Genomic DNA, 17,641 nt, shown 5'->3' with positions numbered 1-17,641 from the left:
CTGTGACCCAGAACCTGAACCTGCATGTGTTCCTGCCTGAGTCCTGCTGCCCACCTATCTCTCTGCTCAGGCACTTGTTCCCCCACTTATAGGACTCACTTATAAAAGACAGGTACAAAGATAAAACTAGTATTAATTTCAAGACAGTGAAGGCACAGCATCAAACCAAGGGCAGGGTTCCTTGGGAGAATGGGGCGCTGTGTAACCGCACAAGTCCCATGCTAAGGAAGCTGGCTTTTCTCCCAGCTTCAGAGAGTCTGCCCATCTATCTCTATCTGAATTTTCAGGGGCACAGGCCTTTCTATCAATGCCTTTTTCTCAACATAAAAACCAGTGCAGGCTGGAATTCTGTGTGTGCTGGAATCTTCAACAAGCAAATTTCAACTCTGGGTTTGGGGTCAACAGTCTCTGTCTCTGGCTACAACAGAGAAGAGGATCATTTAGGGTTGTCCTGGAAGCTTCCGACTCCCTTTTCCAAACTGGAAGTGATTTTACATAATCATGAAAATAGATCCATTCAAAATACAAGGAAGAACAATAGATTTTCATTGAACAGAATGAAAACTTCCATGAGCTCTTCTCCACAAGGTGCTGTTTAGAAACTACTGAAATGGATACTTCTGTCAGTGATATATGTCAACACATCATACGAATTGATCAAGGACATCATTCAGATTTTATGATTCTACAGTCTTCTAGATGAGGTACTCAGAGAATAAGCTCTCATGTCACCTCAGATTCACTAATTTGATTCCACCAAGTCACTTATGCTCTAAAATCCTCCCTTTATTTGCAAGTAAAATGAACATGCCTATTTACAGTGTATTACCTTACTGAAATAGAAAATATATGTAATGAGACAAGTAGAGTGCCTGACCCTCGATAAAATTATTTTATTATATTTGTATTTCCCATAGTGAAAAAGCTAAACACAAACTTAAAAAATGTTACATACATTCTCCTTACTATTCTTTGAAAATAAAAAAAAATCTACAGTAACTAAAAAATTCAGTCCAATCCCTGTTTGTTCAAGATCTTCTAATTGTTCAAGACATTTCCATTTGACTACTTACAAATAACTTATATGCTGACTGCAAGGACATCTGTGTTCCCAGGGTACTGGATATGGGCATCTCTGTCACTTGCTCCAATGCTGCCATGATAGAGCTTTTTACCAGCAAAGGGCTTTCTGGGGGAAGAAACGGGCAAGGAATGTGAAATGACAACCCCGATGGGTCTAATTTTAGAAGGAAAAACATGCTGTCACATAAATCTGAAAATCTGGAAATGTGCAAAGGCTGCAGTTGAAGCAAGTGCCCACCCTGGGGAAGGGCGGGGCCTGCAGGCCCAGCTGCAGTTTGGGTGCAGGCTGCAGATCACCCGGGAGCACTGTGCCTGGGCTGCACACAGGTAGGTGGCTGAGTCTTCCAGTCGGGAGGCCCTGATGTGGAGGGTGCTGGACCGATCTTTAGTATTCACTGTGCAGTTTAACCTCCCACTCTGCTTCATCCCTGAAGCTATGTAAAACAGCCCCATGAGACCGTCGCCCCTGGGGTGCTGTCGGAACCACTGCACACTGCGCGCAGTTTCGGAAAAATTGCATTTGAGAGTAGAGCTGTCTCCTTCCTGGAGCCTAAGGGCTGAAGGGCTCTGCTCCACCGTCATCCCTCTCACCCCTGTGTAAAGAGAAAAACAAACACAAGTGAGGTGTCTTGGGGGTCGCCGATGCAATTCCCAAACTTGCAAAATATCCCAAGACACACCGCTGAGGTAGTAGGACCCTCTTGGAGTTCCCCCACCACTATGGGCTGTGGGCTGTGGACTCCACCCGAGTACCCATGAGGAACGCCCCCACTCACAGCAAACCTGGATGCACAGGAGCCCCAGGAGAGCTCCCCAATGTCTCCTCATGATTCCTTGTCTACGTGATGAGGTACTTCTGCCTACTGCAGAGCGTAAAGTCTTGGATTCAGAGAAACTGTGTCTTACAGTCAATCCCTTTCAACAGAACCACCGAGCACCAATCACACCTTAGCCCTGTCATTCACAGAACTCCAGACTCCACCCACAGTGGCCCAGGACAGGGCACGCTTATGTCTCCAAAACTGTGCTGGCCAACAGTGAAGGGAGGTAAGGGCAATACTAATATAGGAGGATATTTTTTTTTTCTTAAAACGCTTCATGTAAGGGATTTGTGAGTTAGTGTGTGAAGAAAGGTGAATGATATTTCTAAAAGATTCAAGGCCTAATGGGGATTCCACAAAACCTTGAAAAATCACAATGCAAAGTGTCTCCATTCCCCAATGTGCATAGTTTGTGAGACTACGTGAGAATTCCACTATATGAAAATACTGGTAAAGGAAAATGATCTGATATCATGCGTTATATATTGCAGAAGTAACCATAATTTCTGAAATCAAGACAGTTCTAGAAACCAAAACAGACAGTCACAATCTGTATTGATTATTATTGCAATAATAATTTGGCTGATGAAAATTAAGAGGTCTGCACAATGTCCTCTCTAACTTTCACAGGTCCATCCCTCCTGTGCAGTTCATGGACCCTGCTCATCCACACAGCTGAGTCTGACTGGGCCACTCATTGCTGTTCAAAGTCAATGTTGTCCTCTTCCTTTCCTTCTCTTTGTTTTCCTTATTGTTTCCTCTCTTCTTTTCTTCATTCTTTCTCCCTCCACTCTCAGCAGAGATATATAAAAAGGTGAGATATCTGGGGTTTTGAAATAATTTCAAGGCCAGTAAGTTTGGGGTATTTTATTCATATTAATTAAGAGGTGTTTTCTGTTGAGTTTCCATGCTCACAATGCCCAGAAATATTCCTTTCCTGGTACCTGTGAAGAATTATCTGTACAGTGGATTTCTAGAGACATGGCCTCAGATGTCTGAGGTTGATATGCAATGGCAGAACCTAAAACCGGAGATGAGCTTTACACAAACACAGTCCCCCCTCTCCCACACCTTTGCTATCTATAATTGGACTGGCTAACATGATATCTGTTCTTTCTTTTAACTGTTCAACCTTGGACCATCAGAAAAATCTTTATTTCTGGTAAAGCCTAGAGTGCCCCCTAGAGTAATGAAGCTGTCAGCAAAGACACCCCAGAGGAAGCAACTCTGCAGACACAGCCCCCAGCCCCATTCATTCCAAGGTTCCTAACAAAGGAAATGCCCATGGTCAGAAACTAAAATTACTGCTTAGATTGGCGAGGATTAAAAGTGGACCAAATCCTACTTTTAAAAGGGAATTTCATGGAAATGGATATAAAAGATAATTTGGTAGTCTCATCTTGTGCTACTTATTTGATTTCATTACCTTAGTTCAAAAGAAATCCATAAATACTTATTGAGCCCTTAGTTTCAATTGAGGTAATTTACTAGAGCTACGAATATATATAAGAATAATGAAATATTATTCAGCAGTTTAAAAGAATGAAATCTTGCCATCTGCGACAACATAGATAGAGCTGGAGAGCATAATATTAAGGGAAATAAGTCAGTCAGAGAAAGACAAATACCATATGATTTCACTCATGTGGAATTTAAGAAACAAGTCAAATAAGGAAAAGGAAAAAAATAAGACAGAGAGAGATAAATCAAGAAACAGATTCGTCATTAAACAGAACAAACTGATGGTTACCCGAGGAAGAGGCTGGGGATTGGTTAAATAGGTGAGGAGATGAAGCAGTGCCCTTGTCCCAATGAGCAAACACCAGGTGTTCTGTGGAAGTGTTGAGTCACTATATCGTACACCTGAAACTAATACAGCACTGTATGTTAAGTAACTGGAATTTAAATAAAATCTGTGAGTGAGTGAATGAATGAACTTTTTTTTTTAAGACTTTATTTATTTATTTCACAGATAGACCACAAGTAGGCAGAGAGGCAGGCAGAGAGGAGAAGGGAAGTAGGCTCCCCGCTGAGCAGAGAGACGGTCGCAGGGCTCAATCCCAGGACCCTGGGATCATGACCCAAGCTGAAGGCAGAGGCTTTTTTTTTTTTTTTTTTTTTAAGATTTTACTTATTTATTTGGGAGAGAGAGAGAGAGCATGAGAGGAGAGAGATGAGAGGGAGAAGCAGACTCCCTGCCGAGCAGGGAGCCTGATGTGGGACTCGATCCCGGGACTGTAAGATCATGACCTGCGCCGAAGGCAGTCACTCAACCAGCTGAGCCACCCAGGTGCCCCCGAAGGCAGAGGCCTTCCAGGTGCCCCCATGAATGAACTTTTTAAGATAATACATAAAAGTGGATAATATAATAGTTTACAGTCTACAGGGGAAAGAGAAAGGTACATAGTTAGAATCAATGAGTGGGACCCTAAGAGGAATAAAAGTAAAAACTATCTGATCCCAGAGGAGGTAGAAATGCTTGTACTTTGGGTCATTGTGCAAAATCTTATGAAGAATGTGATCATTTTCTCCCTTCCTCTTTTTGGTGAAAGAATAGATGAGAACATGGATAAACCTTTATGATGTCTTTTATGATTGAAGAGATTGGAACACTGTACACTGTTGGTGGGAATGCAAAATGGTGTAACCATGGAAAACAGTATAGAGGTTCTTCAAAAAGTTGAAAATAGAACTACAATGTGATCCAGAAATCCTACTTCTGAGTATTTGTCAAAAAAAAATTGAGGGGCACCTGAATGACTCAGCTGATTAAACATCTCACTCTTGATGTGGAATGAGGTCATGATCTCAGTGTCCTGAGGTGGAGCCCCATGGTGGGCTCTGTGCTGAGCGTGGAGCCTGCTTAAGAGTCTCTCTTTCCCTCTGACCCTCCCCACCCCCAACTCTCTCTCTCTCAAAAGAAAAAAAGAAAGAAAAAAAATGAGAGACACCTAGGTGGCTCAGGCAGTTAAGTGTCTGCCTTTGGCTAGGGTCATGATCTCAGCGTCCTGTGATTGAGCCCTACATTGGGCTCCCTGCTCAACAGGGAGTCTGCTTCTCCCTTTCTCTATGTTGCCCCCTGTTTGTGTTTATTCTTTCTCTGTGTATGTGTCAAATGGATAAATAAAATCTTTTTTTTTTAAATGAACTCGGGATCTTGGAAAGATATTAAGCACTCCTATGTTCATTACACCACTGTTCACAGTAGCCAATTAGGGAAACAACTTGGATGTCCAAAAACAGATGAATGGATAAAGAAAGTGTGCTCAATACATAAGTGGAGTACTATTCAGCCTTAAAGAGAACAAAAAAAGAAAAGGAAATCCTACAATAAGCAAACATGTGGATGAATCTTGAAGCCATTATGCTAACTAAAATAAACCAGTCACAGTAAGACAAATAATGCATGATTCCACTTAAATGTGGTATCTATGATAGTCAAAGAATCAAAGAGTGAATCAAAAAAGAGATTACCATGGTCTCTGGGCATAGGATAATGGGGAGTTACTGATCCATGAGCAAGATGAAAGAATAGAGAGTTGCTGAACAACATTGTACCTATTCCAAAAATCACATATCGTACACTTAAAAATCCCAGAGGTTCTGTCTCCTGGTAAGTGTTCTTTACATTTTACAGATTAAATTAAAAAAAAAAAAATAAGACCCTACAGGTCTCACCTGTTATAATGGCCAAAATCTAAAACACTAGTACCACCAAATGTTGGTGTCAAAAACTTAGGAATATCCCAGATCAATCCAGGGAACCTCACCAAAGTGGTAATTAATAAAAGTGTCATGTGCACACACCAAATAGACAGTTCACGAACTGTAAGCAATCAAACTTGGCTATGGGAAGAGGCTCGGGGGTATATTATTAAAAAGCAGCTTATATCATGAGGAGACTGGAAGTGTCTGTTCTGTTTTAAAGAATTCAAGAGGTAAATGTGTATTATTAATATGGGTTAATAATGGAGTTTTATTAAAGATTATATTTTTAAGCAACCTCAACCCCCAACATGGGTCTCAAATTTACAACCATGAGATCTGGAGTCACAGTTCTCCTGAAAGAGCCAGCCTGCAACCCCCCCGCCCCAGTTTACCACATTTATCCAAATATCTAAGGACAATTCTTATTATATACCCTTTTGGATTGTTTAAAGTATAGTTTCACTTGCATTTATATTTATACACCCTTGAAAATAAAATTGATGCTTTAAAAGAATTAAAGAAAAATTACATTATACCAAGAATATATAACTAATGCAATAGGAAATATATTAATATTCTGATCATAGCTCACTCATAAAATCTGTGGATAAGGAGATGATAATTTAAAAAGCTTGCCACAATATTGGCAAAGTCTTTTAGTGCAACATAGACATTGATTTTCGATTATTCTTATTTTTAATTTTTAATTTTTAATTTTTTATAAACATATAATATATTTTTATCCCCAGGGGTACAGGTCTGTGAATCGCCAGGTTTACACACTTCACAGCACTCACCAAAGCACATACCCTCCCCAATGTCCATAACCCCACCCCCCTTCTCCCAACCCCCCTCCCCCCAGCAACCCTCAGTTTGTTTTGTGAGATTAAGAGTCACTTATGGTTTGTCTCCCTCCCAATCCCATCTTGTTTCATTGATTCTTCTCCTACCCCCTTAACCCCCCATGTTGCATCTCCACTTCCTCATATCAGGGACATCATATGATAGTTGTCTTTCTCCGCTTGACTTATTTCGCTAAGCATGATACGCTCTAGTTCCATCCATGTTGTTGCAAATGGCAAGATTTCATTTCTTTTGATGGCTGCATAGTATTCCATTGTTTATATATTCCACATCTTCTTTATCCATTCATCTGTTGATGGACATCTAGGTTCTTTCCATAGTTTGGCTATTGTGGACATTGCTGCTATAAACATTTGGGTGCACGTGACTCTTCGGATCACTACGTTTGTATCTTTAGGGTAAATACCCAGTAGTGCAATTGCTGGATCATAGGGCAGTTCCATTTTCAACATTTTGAGGAACCTCCATGCTGTTTTCCAGAGTGGTTGCACCAGCTTGCATTCCCACCAACAGTGTAGGAGGGTTCCCCTTTCTCCGCATCCTCGCCAGCATCTGTCATTTCCTGACTTGTTGATTTTAGCCATTCTGACTGGTGTGAGGTGATATGGTACTGGCACAAAAACAGAGGTGTGAGGTGTTTTGATTTGTATTTCCCTGATGCCGAGTGATATGGAGCACTTTTTCATGTGTCTGTTGGCCATCTGGATGTCTTCTTTGCAGAAAGGTCTGTTCATGTCCTCTGCCCATTTCTTGATTGGATTATTTATTCTTTGGGTGTTGAGTTTGCTAAGTTCTTTATAGATTTTGGACACTAGTCCTTTATCTGATATGTCGTTCGCAAATATCTGCTCCCATTCTGTCAGTTGTCTTTTGGTTTTGCTAACTGTTTCCTTTGCTGTGCAAAAGCTTTTGATCTTGATGAAATCCCAATAGTTCATTTTTGCCCTTGCTTCCCTTGCCTTTGGCGATGTTCTTAGGAAGAAGTTGCTGCGGCTGAGGTTGAAGAGGTTGCTGCCTGTGTTCTCCTCAAGGATTTTGATGGATTCCTTTCTCACATTGAGGTCCTTCATCCATTTTGAGTCTATTTTTGTGTGTGGTGTAAGGAAATGGTCCAATTTCATTTTTCTGCATGTGGCTGTCCAATTTTCCCAACACCATTTATTGAAGAGGCTGTCTTTTTTCCGTTGGACATTCTTTCCTGCTTTGTTGAAGATTAGTTGACCACAGAGTTGAGGGTCTATTTCTGGGCTCTCTATTCTGTTCCATTGATCTATGTGTCTGTTTTTGTGCCAGTACCATGCTGTCTTGATGATGACAGCTTTGTAATAGAGCTTGAAGTCCGGAATTGTGATGCCACCAACTTTGGCTTTCTTTTTCAATATCCCTTTGGCTATTTGAGGTCTTTTCTGGTTCCATATAAATTTTAGAATTATTTGTTCTATTTCTTTGAAAAAGATGGATGATACTTTGATAACAATTGCATTAAATGTGTAGATTGCTTTAGGTAGCATAGACATTTTCACAATATTTATTCTTTTCGATTATTCTTTACACAATATACTGACTCCCATAAATTCTCCCAATCCCATAATTTGTGGCCCTCTGTGAGAGTTTGCAAAACAGAAGTTAGAGAAATCAATAGTGAAAAAGCATTTTCTCTCACCATATTTTCTGGGCACTGAGAACAATCACACTTGAGTTCTTACTGTCAGAAAGCCAACTGATCTGTTTAACTGGTCAGGACATGAGCCATATCTTCCCCTCTGTTTCTGCTCCCAAGCCTACATGTTGAATATCAGCCCAAGTCTGCCACCTTATTCACTAGAAAAGAAAGCAGGGCCGAGGTTCCTGGTCTCTCTTTTCCTTGCTCAGGTACATGTGTTTCTCCTCCTTTCCTCCCTTTCCTTCTTTCTCTACTAAAACCTGGTTTGGAGCTGAAGCTCCCACATCACCTCTCCTGCCGAACTTTGTCAGGAAGACACTGGGCAGGGGCCACCTTCGCAGGCACATTGTGTGTCTCCGAAAGTGTCATAGACACAGCAACACCCACCAGGGTGCCCTGAACAACTTGTGTGGCTGGACATTCACCGCAAGGATTAGCAAGAGACCACTTCATTTGTTATGCGGCTTTACCTTGAAAGTACTTATGCTCTGGCTGAGGAACTCTTGGCATGAAATTGGTCTCAGTGTCACTAAGAAACAGCTGGGTTTGGGGAATGTTACTTCTGGTTCTTATGCTCTAGTCATTTGTATGATTTTTGTACCAATCAGACACTGACAGACAAACAACAGATTGTGCTGGAATCAGAGTCAATCAGGCAGAGAAGCTCAGCATCCAGCCCCCTGTTCTGCTCAAAGTTTGCGCTCAGCTCCCCCTCAGTCCCTGTCACTGTGTCACTCAGGGCACAGTAGTACACAGCTGAATCTGAGGCTTGCACTGAGTCTTTCTCCAAGTGGAAGGATTTGGAATCTTTGTTGTAGGTGGCTTCAAATCCTTTGTTGCTTCCCTTCTCCTTGTCCCTTGAGGCTTTCAGGAGGAGCTCTAGACCTTCTCCTGGATACTGGACATACCAGAAAAGAGTGGGGTAAACTGTTGTTGTATAAGTACAGTTGATAGTCAGGGAAGCCTCTTCTGAGAGGGTCACTTGGCTCTCCATCTGAGTCACTGAGTCTCCATGGGTTTGTCCTGAGGAAAAAGAAAGGAGACCTGTGTCACCTTTGTATAAGCTCTTGGAGAAATTACAAGTAAGCATTTTGCTGACACAATGGAAGAAAGAATCCAAATTTTAAGAGGTAATTTTACTTACCAAGCATCAAGAGTAACACAGTCACGAAGACTGGAGAACACTTCATCTTTGGAGTGTCACCTAAATAATGTTCTTCATTCTTACCATGGAGAAGGTTGGAGTGACAGAAATGATCAGTGGATGCCCACAGTTCACTCAGGAAATGTGATTGTGGTAGGAAGCTGCACCCCCTGGTGGACAGGGACTGAAATGCGTGCATGTTGGCCAGAATTCTCCCCAAGGCAGCCATCCCTTACAGCTCTGACTCCATGCGTCACATGTCAGGCTTCAGGTGGCTTTTGGAAGCCTGAACAAGAGCAATCCTGACCCCTTAGGTCTATTTTGTTCTTCTTACTCTACCTGGTGTGGAAATTCTTTAACACACATCCCAGGGAATTTCTGTAGCTGAGAAGACACCCATTTTATTGAGCATTTTAGAACAGCTTTTTTAAAAAATATATTTTCATATATCCATTTAGAGCCAGCCAATAATCCAATAGAATGTCATAAAAGTGTTTTAACTTGAAATAAAAGGAAGTAATAAGAAGTCACATCATTATTCTTCAGTTTTCAGACCTGTACCCTACATGTGGAACAAGGACTGTCATTCATTACACGCTCACTGTATATTTGCTAAATTACAAAAATAATGAATAAACAGCTTTTGATGAGGAATCACTATTACTAGAATATAATATTTCCTCAGTCCTAAATCATACCAATTGTAAGGGATGCAGTATTTTTAATCAAAGCTTTTTAGGAGGAAAACCTCACATTATCTTTACAATAGTCAAATATCCCTGCATTTCAAAATCATTTGAAAAGTGAAAAATATTAGCCCTAGGAAAATATAATCACACTTATCTAATTACTATAATAATATAATCACAAGTTTATAAATTTTTAAACTCCCCACCATGGTTTTGTCATAGCCAGTCCCACACCGGTTTGTGAGATTTCATTTGTGATAACTGCCCTCCAGCCAAGATGGTCATCAAATATCAGGGAAGAAGGTCTGGAGTCTGCATGGGAAAACATCCCTGTGACTAAACAAATTTTTAAAAACTGGTCTTTTTCTACAATACACAAAAGGCAAAAACAAGCACTTCCTTAGCTCCCATTTTATGATCATTTATTTTTAAAAACTAAAGAAAATAAAAACACTTCTAAGGATTATCAGAATAAAGTTCTGGAGAGGGACACATCTTCGGTAAAGCCCTATAAACATTCATCTCCAGACACGTAGAGGAAGCTTAGCTCAGGCTGTTTCCTGCAGGTGGAAACAAGTCTCCGTCCCACAATACCCACAAAGTTGCCTATCTCCCCTGTTTTAGATCATAGAGGAGGCACATTTCCACAGGGCTTCTTCCTACCTAGCCACATGGAAGCCATGACCACCTTCAAAAGGCTGGAGAACAACATGTTCGAGTTCTCCCACGAGATGAAAAATGTCTTCTTCTTCTTCAAAATAAGGGCTTGGTATTGTGAGGGGAGCCTGACAGGGTGAGGGAAGAATTGCTGGGTATGTGCTGCTGTGGCCCCAGAATAAGAAACAGGGGTTTCCTGGTAGAGCAAGTGTGTGGGTCATGTCATAATTCTCATGTCCCAGTGAAAGTCTCACTACCCTACATCCTTTTGCATTCAACAACCCTTAACTTGGAAACAATTATATCTGAAAATGAATGAGTAAAATTTTACATTGAAATGAGGATTGATGGTTTAACTATGTTATGTTCAATCATTGCATCTGTGATGAATATGGGTGGGTGGCACTTACTTAAAAATACTCCATGTGGGGTGCCTGGGGACTCAGAGGGTTAAATCCTCTGCCTTTGACTCAATTCATGATCCCAGGGTCCTAGGATCAAACCCACATCTGACTCTCTGCTCAGCAGGGACCCTCTCCCCCCACCCCGCCTGCTTCTGCCTACTTGTGATCTCTGTCAAATAAATAAATAAAATCTTCAAAAAAATTCCATGTAACAACATATGATTGAGAATCAGGTTTCCTCACATTACATATGCTGCTCTATCACCTAAGGTAGAAATAAAGTATGTTGTGATAAGAAGGCAAAATGTTTAGACATTCACTGTAGCTCTTTCAAGGTAACGTGTTGTTATGCCAGTGTTCCTCCTCACTACTCAGATCTGTTCAGATGCCTATGTTGAGGCCAAAAGTAGAAAAATCTAATCATCCTTTGCTGAAGAGTTCAGGTTGCAGCCCTCAGATAATAGACCTGTCACCAAGGTCTTCTCCTTACTGTTCAGTTTCCACTGCTGAGCTTTCTGAGCTGTTCAGAAAGGCCAAAATAGACACCAGAGTTTGATCATTAGGTTATCAAGCCTTTGAAATTATGTTTTTCCCTTGCCTCAGCTGAACCACAGTAAGCTTCCATGTTTGTATGTTCAGTTCTAAAGGGAATATACTCTAGGTGACCCTATACTCCTCCACAGAACTGTTGATCATATAATAATTTATTGTAATAGAACTTTATCTGTGTATGTATGTTAAAAGTAAGACTGTGCTCTAAGGGCATTCCTCCACATCATAGCAAACAGCAAAGATCCATTGCCTATTATTGCCTATTATTGTCTGTCTCTTGATAGAGTAGCCAAGACTTAACATCCTTGCCTCAAAATCACTGTCGCCTCAGCTAAATTGTTTGAAGCATCTTCAGAGCTTGCATTGTATATGTCTGCATGAAACATGATGGAACCACATAATGTACAAAGTGGCCTCCTCTCTAAGGGATAGACGATAACTATCTAAAATGCCCAGCTAGCTGAGTAAATGGGAAATATTATTAATTTCTCCTCCTATCATTCAACTGTAATATATTTCTCAATGAAAGGAATCTCATAATTGTGCTTCTGTCATTCAAGAAGTGCCCATGTGCTGAACAGATCTTTTGGACACTCCCACATCAAATTACAAGCTAATAGATTTTTTAAAAATAATTTTATGTTAAACATTGAAGAAGATAATACCAGCCTGGTCATGAAATTAGTACTCTAGACCCCTTTATAAGACCCAGTCCCTTAGCAGAAGCAACGCTAATTCTAGTAGCTGAACTAGTGGATATCTCTCAGGTGCTCCACTTTAAACAAAAAAAAAAAATTGTGTAGTCAGTCTCAGGCAATATGTTTTTAATGTAGGACACAGTTTTCAAATACTATAAATATAATGAAGTTTCTTAATGTTCTACCTTTCCTTAACCCTCTCATGCATTCTATTAGAAAGGGACAGAAAATACATGAATTTTTTTAATGTCTTTATGCTACTCAAAAAATTTTTTTGCCATAAAGACAAAGTCTCACAATACAAAGGACCCTGTAAAGCAGGGAAACATGAGGAGGTTATTGTACAAGCATACCTTTCTGATCAAGGTTCTTATGCAAGAGCCTTTTATAGAACATAAAGACAAAGTCCATGGAAAAGTTTAATAATTGCATCTTAGGTGTAGAAAATTTGACCCCAATTTTGTAAAGAATCATTAAAAATGACTGATTTGTTTGATCCATGAGAACAAGATGTATCAAAGTCAGGATAACATCCTGGTAGAGGCAAATGATTGCCAACAAACACTTACTAAAATCTGTCAGAGACAACAAATCGCAGTAGGGGCATACTGGACGCAACTTTAAATGAACACTGGTGGGAAAACGTTTCTAGGAAAGCAGATGATGGGGCTCTTCATATGTCTCTTGGAACTGACAAAATCCCATAAAATCTGGAAATGTGGAATATGGTCTGGAAATCTGTCCCAAGGAGGTATTTGAGTATCTCTAAAAGGATCTTACACAATTTCATTCCCTGCATCATCTATGTGTATGTAGTAATAATGGTGTTTTATTTACTGCATGGATTGAAGCTCTCTCCCATCAGAAAATAACACCAATCACAAAAGTTAAAAATCAACTGGATTTTGAGGTACCTGGCTTGCTCAGTCAGTTAAGTGTCTATGTTTGGCTTATGTCATGATCTCAGGGTCCTAGAATTGAACCCCTCATTGGGCTCTCTCCTCAGTGGGGAACCTACTTCTCTTTTTCCCTCTGCTGCTCCCCCTGCTTGTGCTCACTCTCTCTCTCCTCTCTGTCAAATAAATAAATAAAATCTTTTAAAAAGTAATCAACTGAATTTTGTGTTTCATACCGGTGCCATTTCAATTTATCTCTATGTAGTGGAAAACATTTCTCTGGGACAATTTGGTCAGTTAGCCCTCACATAGAAACTTCACTTTTCCTATCACCCTCGTTCCCAATCCTCTCTTATAATGGAAACAAAAAATAGAATATAAAAACTTAAATGAGTTATGTTAGCAGATACACTTGGACTACTGTGGCCTAGTACATGTTAGCTTTAGCCACATCCTTTCTTCATGAAGTCCTGCACTGTCTTACCATAAACTGTTCCCTGTAGCCCACATAACTCAGAATGTCCCAACCCAACCTTTCACAAACTAACTAGATAAATAAACTCTTGACACTTTTCCTTCCATCCCAGGCACAGAATACTCTCCTGGCCTTTCATTTAATCAGCTCTAAACAAAATCTCAGAGAGAGACTGAGATTGAGACATGAGAAATAACCTTATTAGGCACTTTTTATTACCAGTTCAGCAGACAAACTACCAGAAATGGAATCGTGGTTACGTGTGTACCAACTAGTACAGCATCATGCAGTCTTCATTAACAGGAATGGGAAATCTTGCTCATATTAATCTTTTCTTTCTTTCTTTCTTTCTTTCTTTCTTTCTTTCTTTCTTTTTTCTTTCTTTCCTTTTTCTTTTTTTAGTAGGCTTCATGCCCAGTGTAGAACCCAACACAAGGTTTGAACTCACCAACCTGAGATCAAGACCTAAGCTGAGATCAAGAGTCAGAGGCCTAACCGACAGCCACCAAGGTGCCCCTCATGTTAGAGATCTTAAACTGAGGTTCTCAAGAGCATCAGCAGAAGCAGACATTTCATGAAAGTGAGTGCTGACCCAAGAAATGTCAAACAAACATTTACAGCATGAAACAGATAGCTCCATCCAAGGACATTAGAAGAGGTATCAGATATTTGGCAACACTGATTATCATATTCTTCTGTAGATTCTTTTGTTTCTTTGTCCTTTTAGGAATATATTCCCATTTTAATAATACTTACATATTTCTGAATTACCTGATTTTGTTCTTTTACTAATAAAATAACTTGAGTATAGCCTTTATTAGAGACGATACCCATCCTAATGCTGTAGTTCACCTTTACTAAGCCATTGGTAGTGCAACAAAAGTGAAACATTATTGGACATGTTATTTTGTGCCAATGCCTGGAAAAGCCAAATAATAACCAGACCACAATTAGAATGACTAAAGGAAATTTTGATCAATAAAATTTGTCTTAAAATGTTAGAAAATTTTAGAATAGAGTTGGTATAATGAGACTTATATGAAGAACATGTCTCAACCTGAATATATGACATCTCATATGGAGCATTGCTCGAACACTCCACTGAACCATTCTGTTATTGATTGCTACAGTGTTTCTTTTCTAGAACTATGAATTAAATCTTTAAAGCCATCCAAACACTTGAAGTGATAGCTTACTTCTATAAAATAACATAAAGTTTCATAAAATCAGGACTAGGAAACACTGAGAGTGGCAGCAGGCATGGAGGTTATACCGTGCCCAAGGCATGTGCTTCCTATCCCTAAGATGCAGAGTGATTAGGTATTGTGCTCCATTCATATGACATGTTTAAAGAAGAAAAATATGAAAAAACAAGCAAGATGTATAAAAAGTTATGGATGGGAGAGAGTATGATTACAAAGTTATAGAACAGGGGATTTGTGTGGAGCAATGAAGTTGTTCTCTATCATGATTGTATCATGGATATATGAATCTATGCTAGATATTAAAATTCAATATTCACAGATACAACTGTACATGAAAATAGTCCATTTTTCTATATAGTCTCTTTAATAAAAATTTCAAACACTGAGAAAAAAATAATTGATGTAGTTTCTATTTTCATGACTCAACTCTGCCTAATATATATAATATATATATTATATATTAATATAACCTAATATATATAATATATTAGGCAGAGTTGAATCATGAAAAAAATATATGTATATTATTTTCTCATTTTGGTAAAGAAAAAAACAGTCATACCAACTGTGATAGGCAAAATGGTAAAAACAACAACAACAAAAATCAGGTGAAAAATGGAGAAAAAAACCCCAAAATAGTTAAAAATATGATTAATCCTGGATAATATGGATCCAAATTCAGTCACATGTACACTTTTTTTTAATATTTTATTTATTTATTTATGTATTTGACAGACAGAGAGAGAGAGAGAGATCACAGGTAAACAGAGAAAGAGGGGGAAGCAGGCTCCCTGCTGAGCAGAGAGCCTGATGTGGGGCTTGATCCCTGAACCCTGAGATCATGACCTGAGCCGAAGGCAGAGGCTTAACCCATTGAGCCACCCAGGTGCCCCTCACATGTACACTTTTAAGAGAGAAGTCGAGGGAGGCTTGATGACAGGAAAAAAGAGAAATCAGTGAAACCATGGAAGCAGAGATTGGGAGGTGTGGTCACAAGCCAAAAAATGCCAGCAGCAACCATAGCCAAAGGGGCAAGGAACAGTTTCTCCCCAGAGCCTCTGGAGTGGGTATAGATCTGTTGACATCATGATATCAGCCCTGTGAAAATAATTTCAACTACTGGCCTTCAGAACAATGATAGAATTTCTGTCGCTTTAAGCCAACAAGCCTGTGATAAATTGCCCAAAGATGGTAGGAAACAAATCCACTAGCCATGGTAAAAATCCTAAGGCCTGAATGTGTCTGTATCTAAGCTGTGTATTGACTCTGCACACTCTGACTAAGCATTGTCTTTTCTTCTGTTGAATACATTCTCACCTAAGTATAATAAAGCAGTTAAGTTAACAATAACTGTACCCACTTTTTCAACCAACTTGGTTTAAGAAGAAATAAAACAGTAGAATATAAGCTGTGCTACCCTCCGACTCCTTTACCAGGCTTGGAGGAAATGGACCTATCAACAGTCACCTTGCTTTTACTAGACAGGAGCTAGTAGTGTTATCAAATAATCAAAACTTGTTGAGGTGTTGGGCTACAGTACTGACCTTTCTTATTCAGATATTTTAAAAAATTTATTTATATATTTGACAGAGAAAGAAAGATAGCAAGAGAGTGAATACAAGCAGGGGAGTGGGAGAGGGAGAAGCAGGTATCCCGCTGAGCACGGAGCCTGATGCAGGGCTTGGAGGGGTTATGGGGGGGGTTGGGGGGTGTGTTGGGAGGGCTCCATGCTTGACTTGATCCCAGGACCATGGGATCATGACCTGAGGTGAAGGCAGATATTTAACAACTGAGCCACCTAGGTTCCCTTCTTATTCAGATAGTTTAAGCTGAATTAAACTTAATGACTTTCCCTAGAAGAACAAACCAGGTAGCTCATGTGAGTCAACCATAACTCAGCTAAGAGAGATGATTTTCATCATGCCAAATCACCAATTACATCCATCCATAGGAAAAATACAAGATGTCTAGAAAATAGCCTACCCCTGAGCAGAGGTGGGAGAATTAGGAAATCAATTATTTATGCAAATTCCTTCCTTACATTAATTTAAACTTCAACACTAAAAAAATTACTTTTTAAAAACTGAAGAAGTACTATTTAATTCAGTCAAAACATGAAAATAAGACAGGGACATTCTTAACAAGCTATATCTACAATAAATATTAATCTCAATGTCTTTTTTTTTTCTTTTTCAGCATAACAGTATTCATTGTTTTTGCACCACACCCAGCGCTCCATGCAATCCATGCCCTCTCTAATACCCACCACCTGGTTCCCCCAACCTCCCACCCCCCGCCCCTTCAAAACCCTCAGATTGTTTTTCAGAGTCCATAGTGTCTCATGGTTCACCTCCCCTTCCAATTTCCTTCAACTCCCTTCTCCTCTCTAACTCCCCTTGTCCTCCATGCTATTTGTTATGCTCCACAAATAAGTGAAACCATATGATAATTGACTCCTCTGCTTGACTGCTTTCACTCAGCATAATCTCTTCCAGTCCCATCCATGTTGCTACAAAAGTTGGGTATTCATCCTTTCTGATGGAGGCATAATACTCCATAGTGTATATGGACAACATCTTCCTTATCCATTTGTCCGTTGAAGGGCATCTTGGTTCTTTCCATAGTTTGGCGACCATGGCCATTGTTGCTATAATCATTGGGGTACAGATGGCCCTTCTTTTCACTACATCTGTATCTTTGGGGTAAATACCCAGGGGTGCAATTGCAGGGTCATAGGGAAGCTCTATTATTAATTTCTTGAGGAATCTCCACACTGTTCTCC

General features: G+C 39.8%; 2 gene segments (V, D, J or C); both read right to left on the bottom strand.

Moving 5' to 3' along the window:
- Nucleotides 1-1,080: 1,080 nt before the first annotated feature.
- LOC101687609 lies at nucleotides 1,081-2,000 on the bottom strand. The segment is given in 3 exon segments: nucleotides 1,081-1,237; nucleotides 1,322-1,676; nucleotides 1,860-2,000. Coding segments are annotated over 3 exon segments (564 nt in total).
- Nucleotides 2,001-8,743: 6,743 nt separating this feature from the next.
- Nucleotides 8,744-9,407, bottom strand: LOC101687901. The segment is given in 2 exon segments: nucleotides 8,744-9,162; nucleotides 9,284-9,407. Coding segments are annotated over 2 exon segments (465 nt in total).
- Nucleotides 9,408-17,641: the final 8,234 nt, after the last annotated feature.

The sequence above is a fragment of the Mustela putorius genome, unplaced genomic scaffold (genome assembly GCF_011764305.1).
Source record: "Mustela putorius furo isolate JIRA1106 unplaced genomic scaffold, ASM1176430v1.1 tig00003898_pilon_pilon_pilon, whole genome shotgun sequence".
In the NCBI taxonomy this organism is placed as follows: Eukaryota; Metazoa; Chordata; class Mammalia; order Carnivora; family Mustelidae; genus Mustela; species Mustela putorius.
The sequence above is the reverse complement of the archived record's forward strand: the minus strand, read 5'-3'. Positions and strand labels throughout refer to the sequence as shown.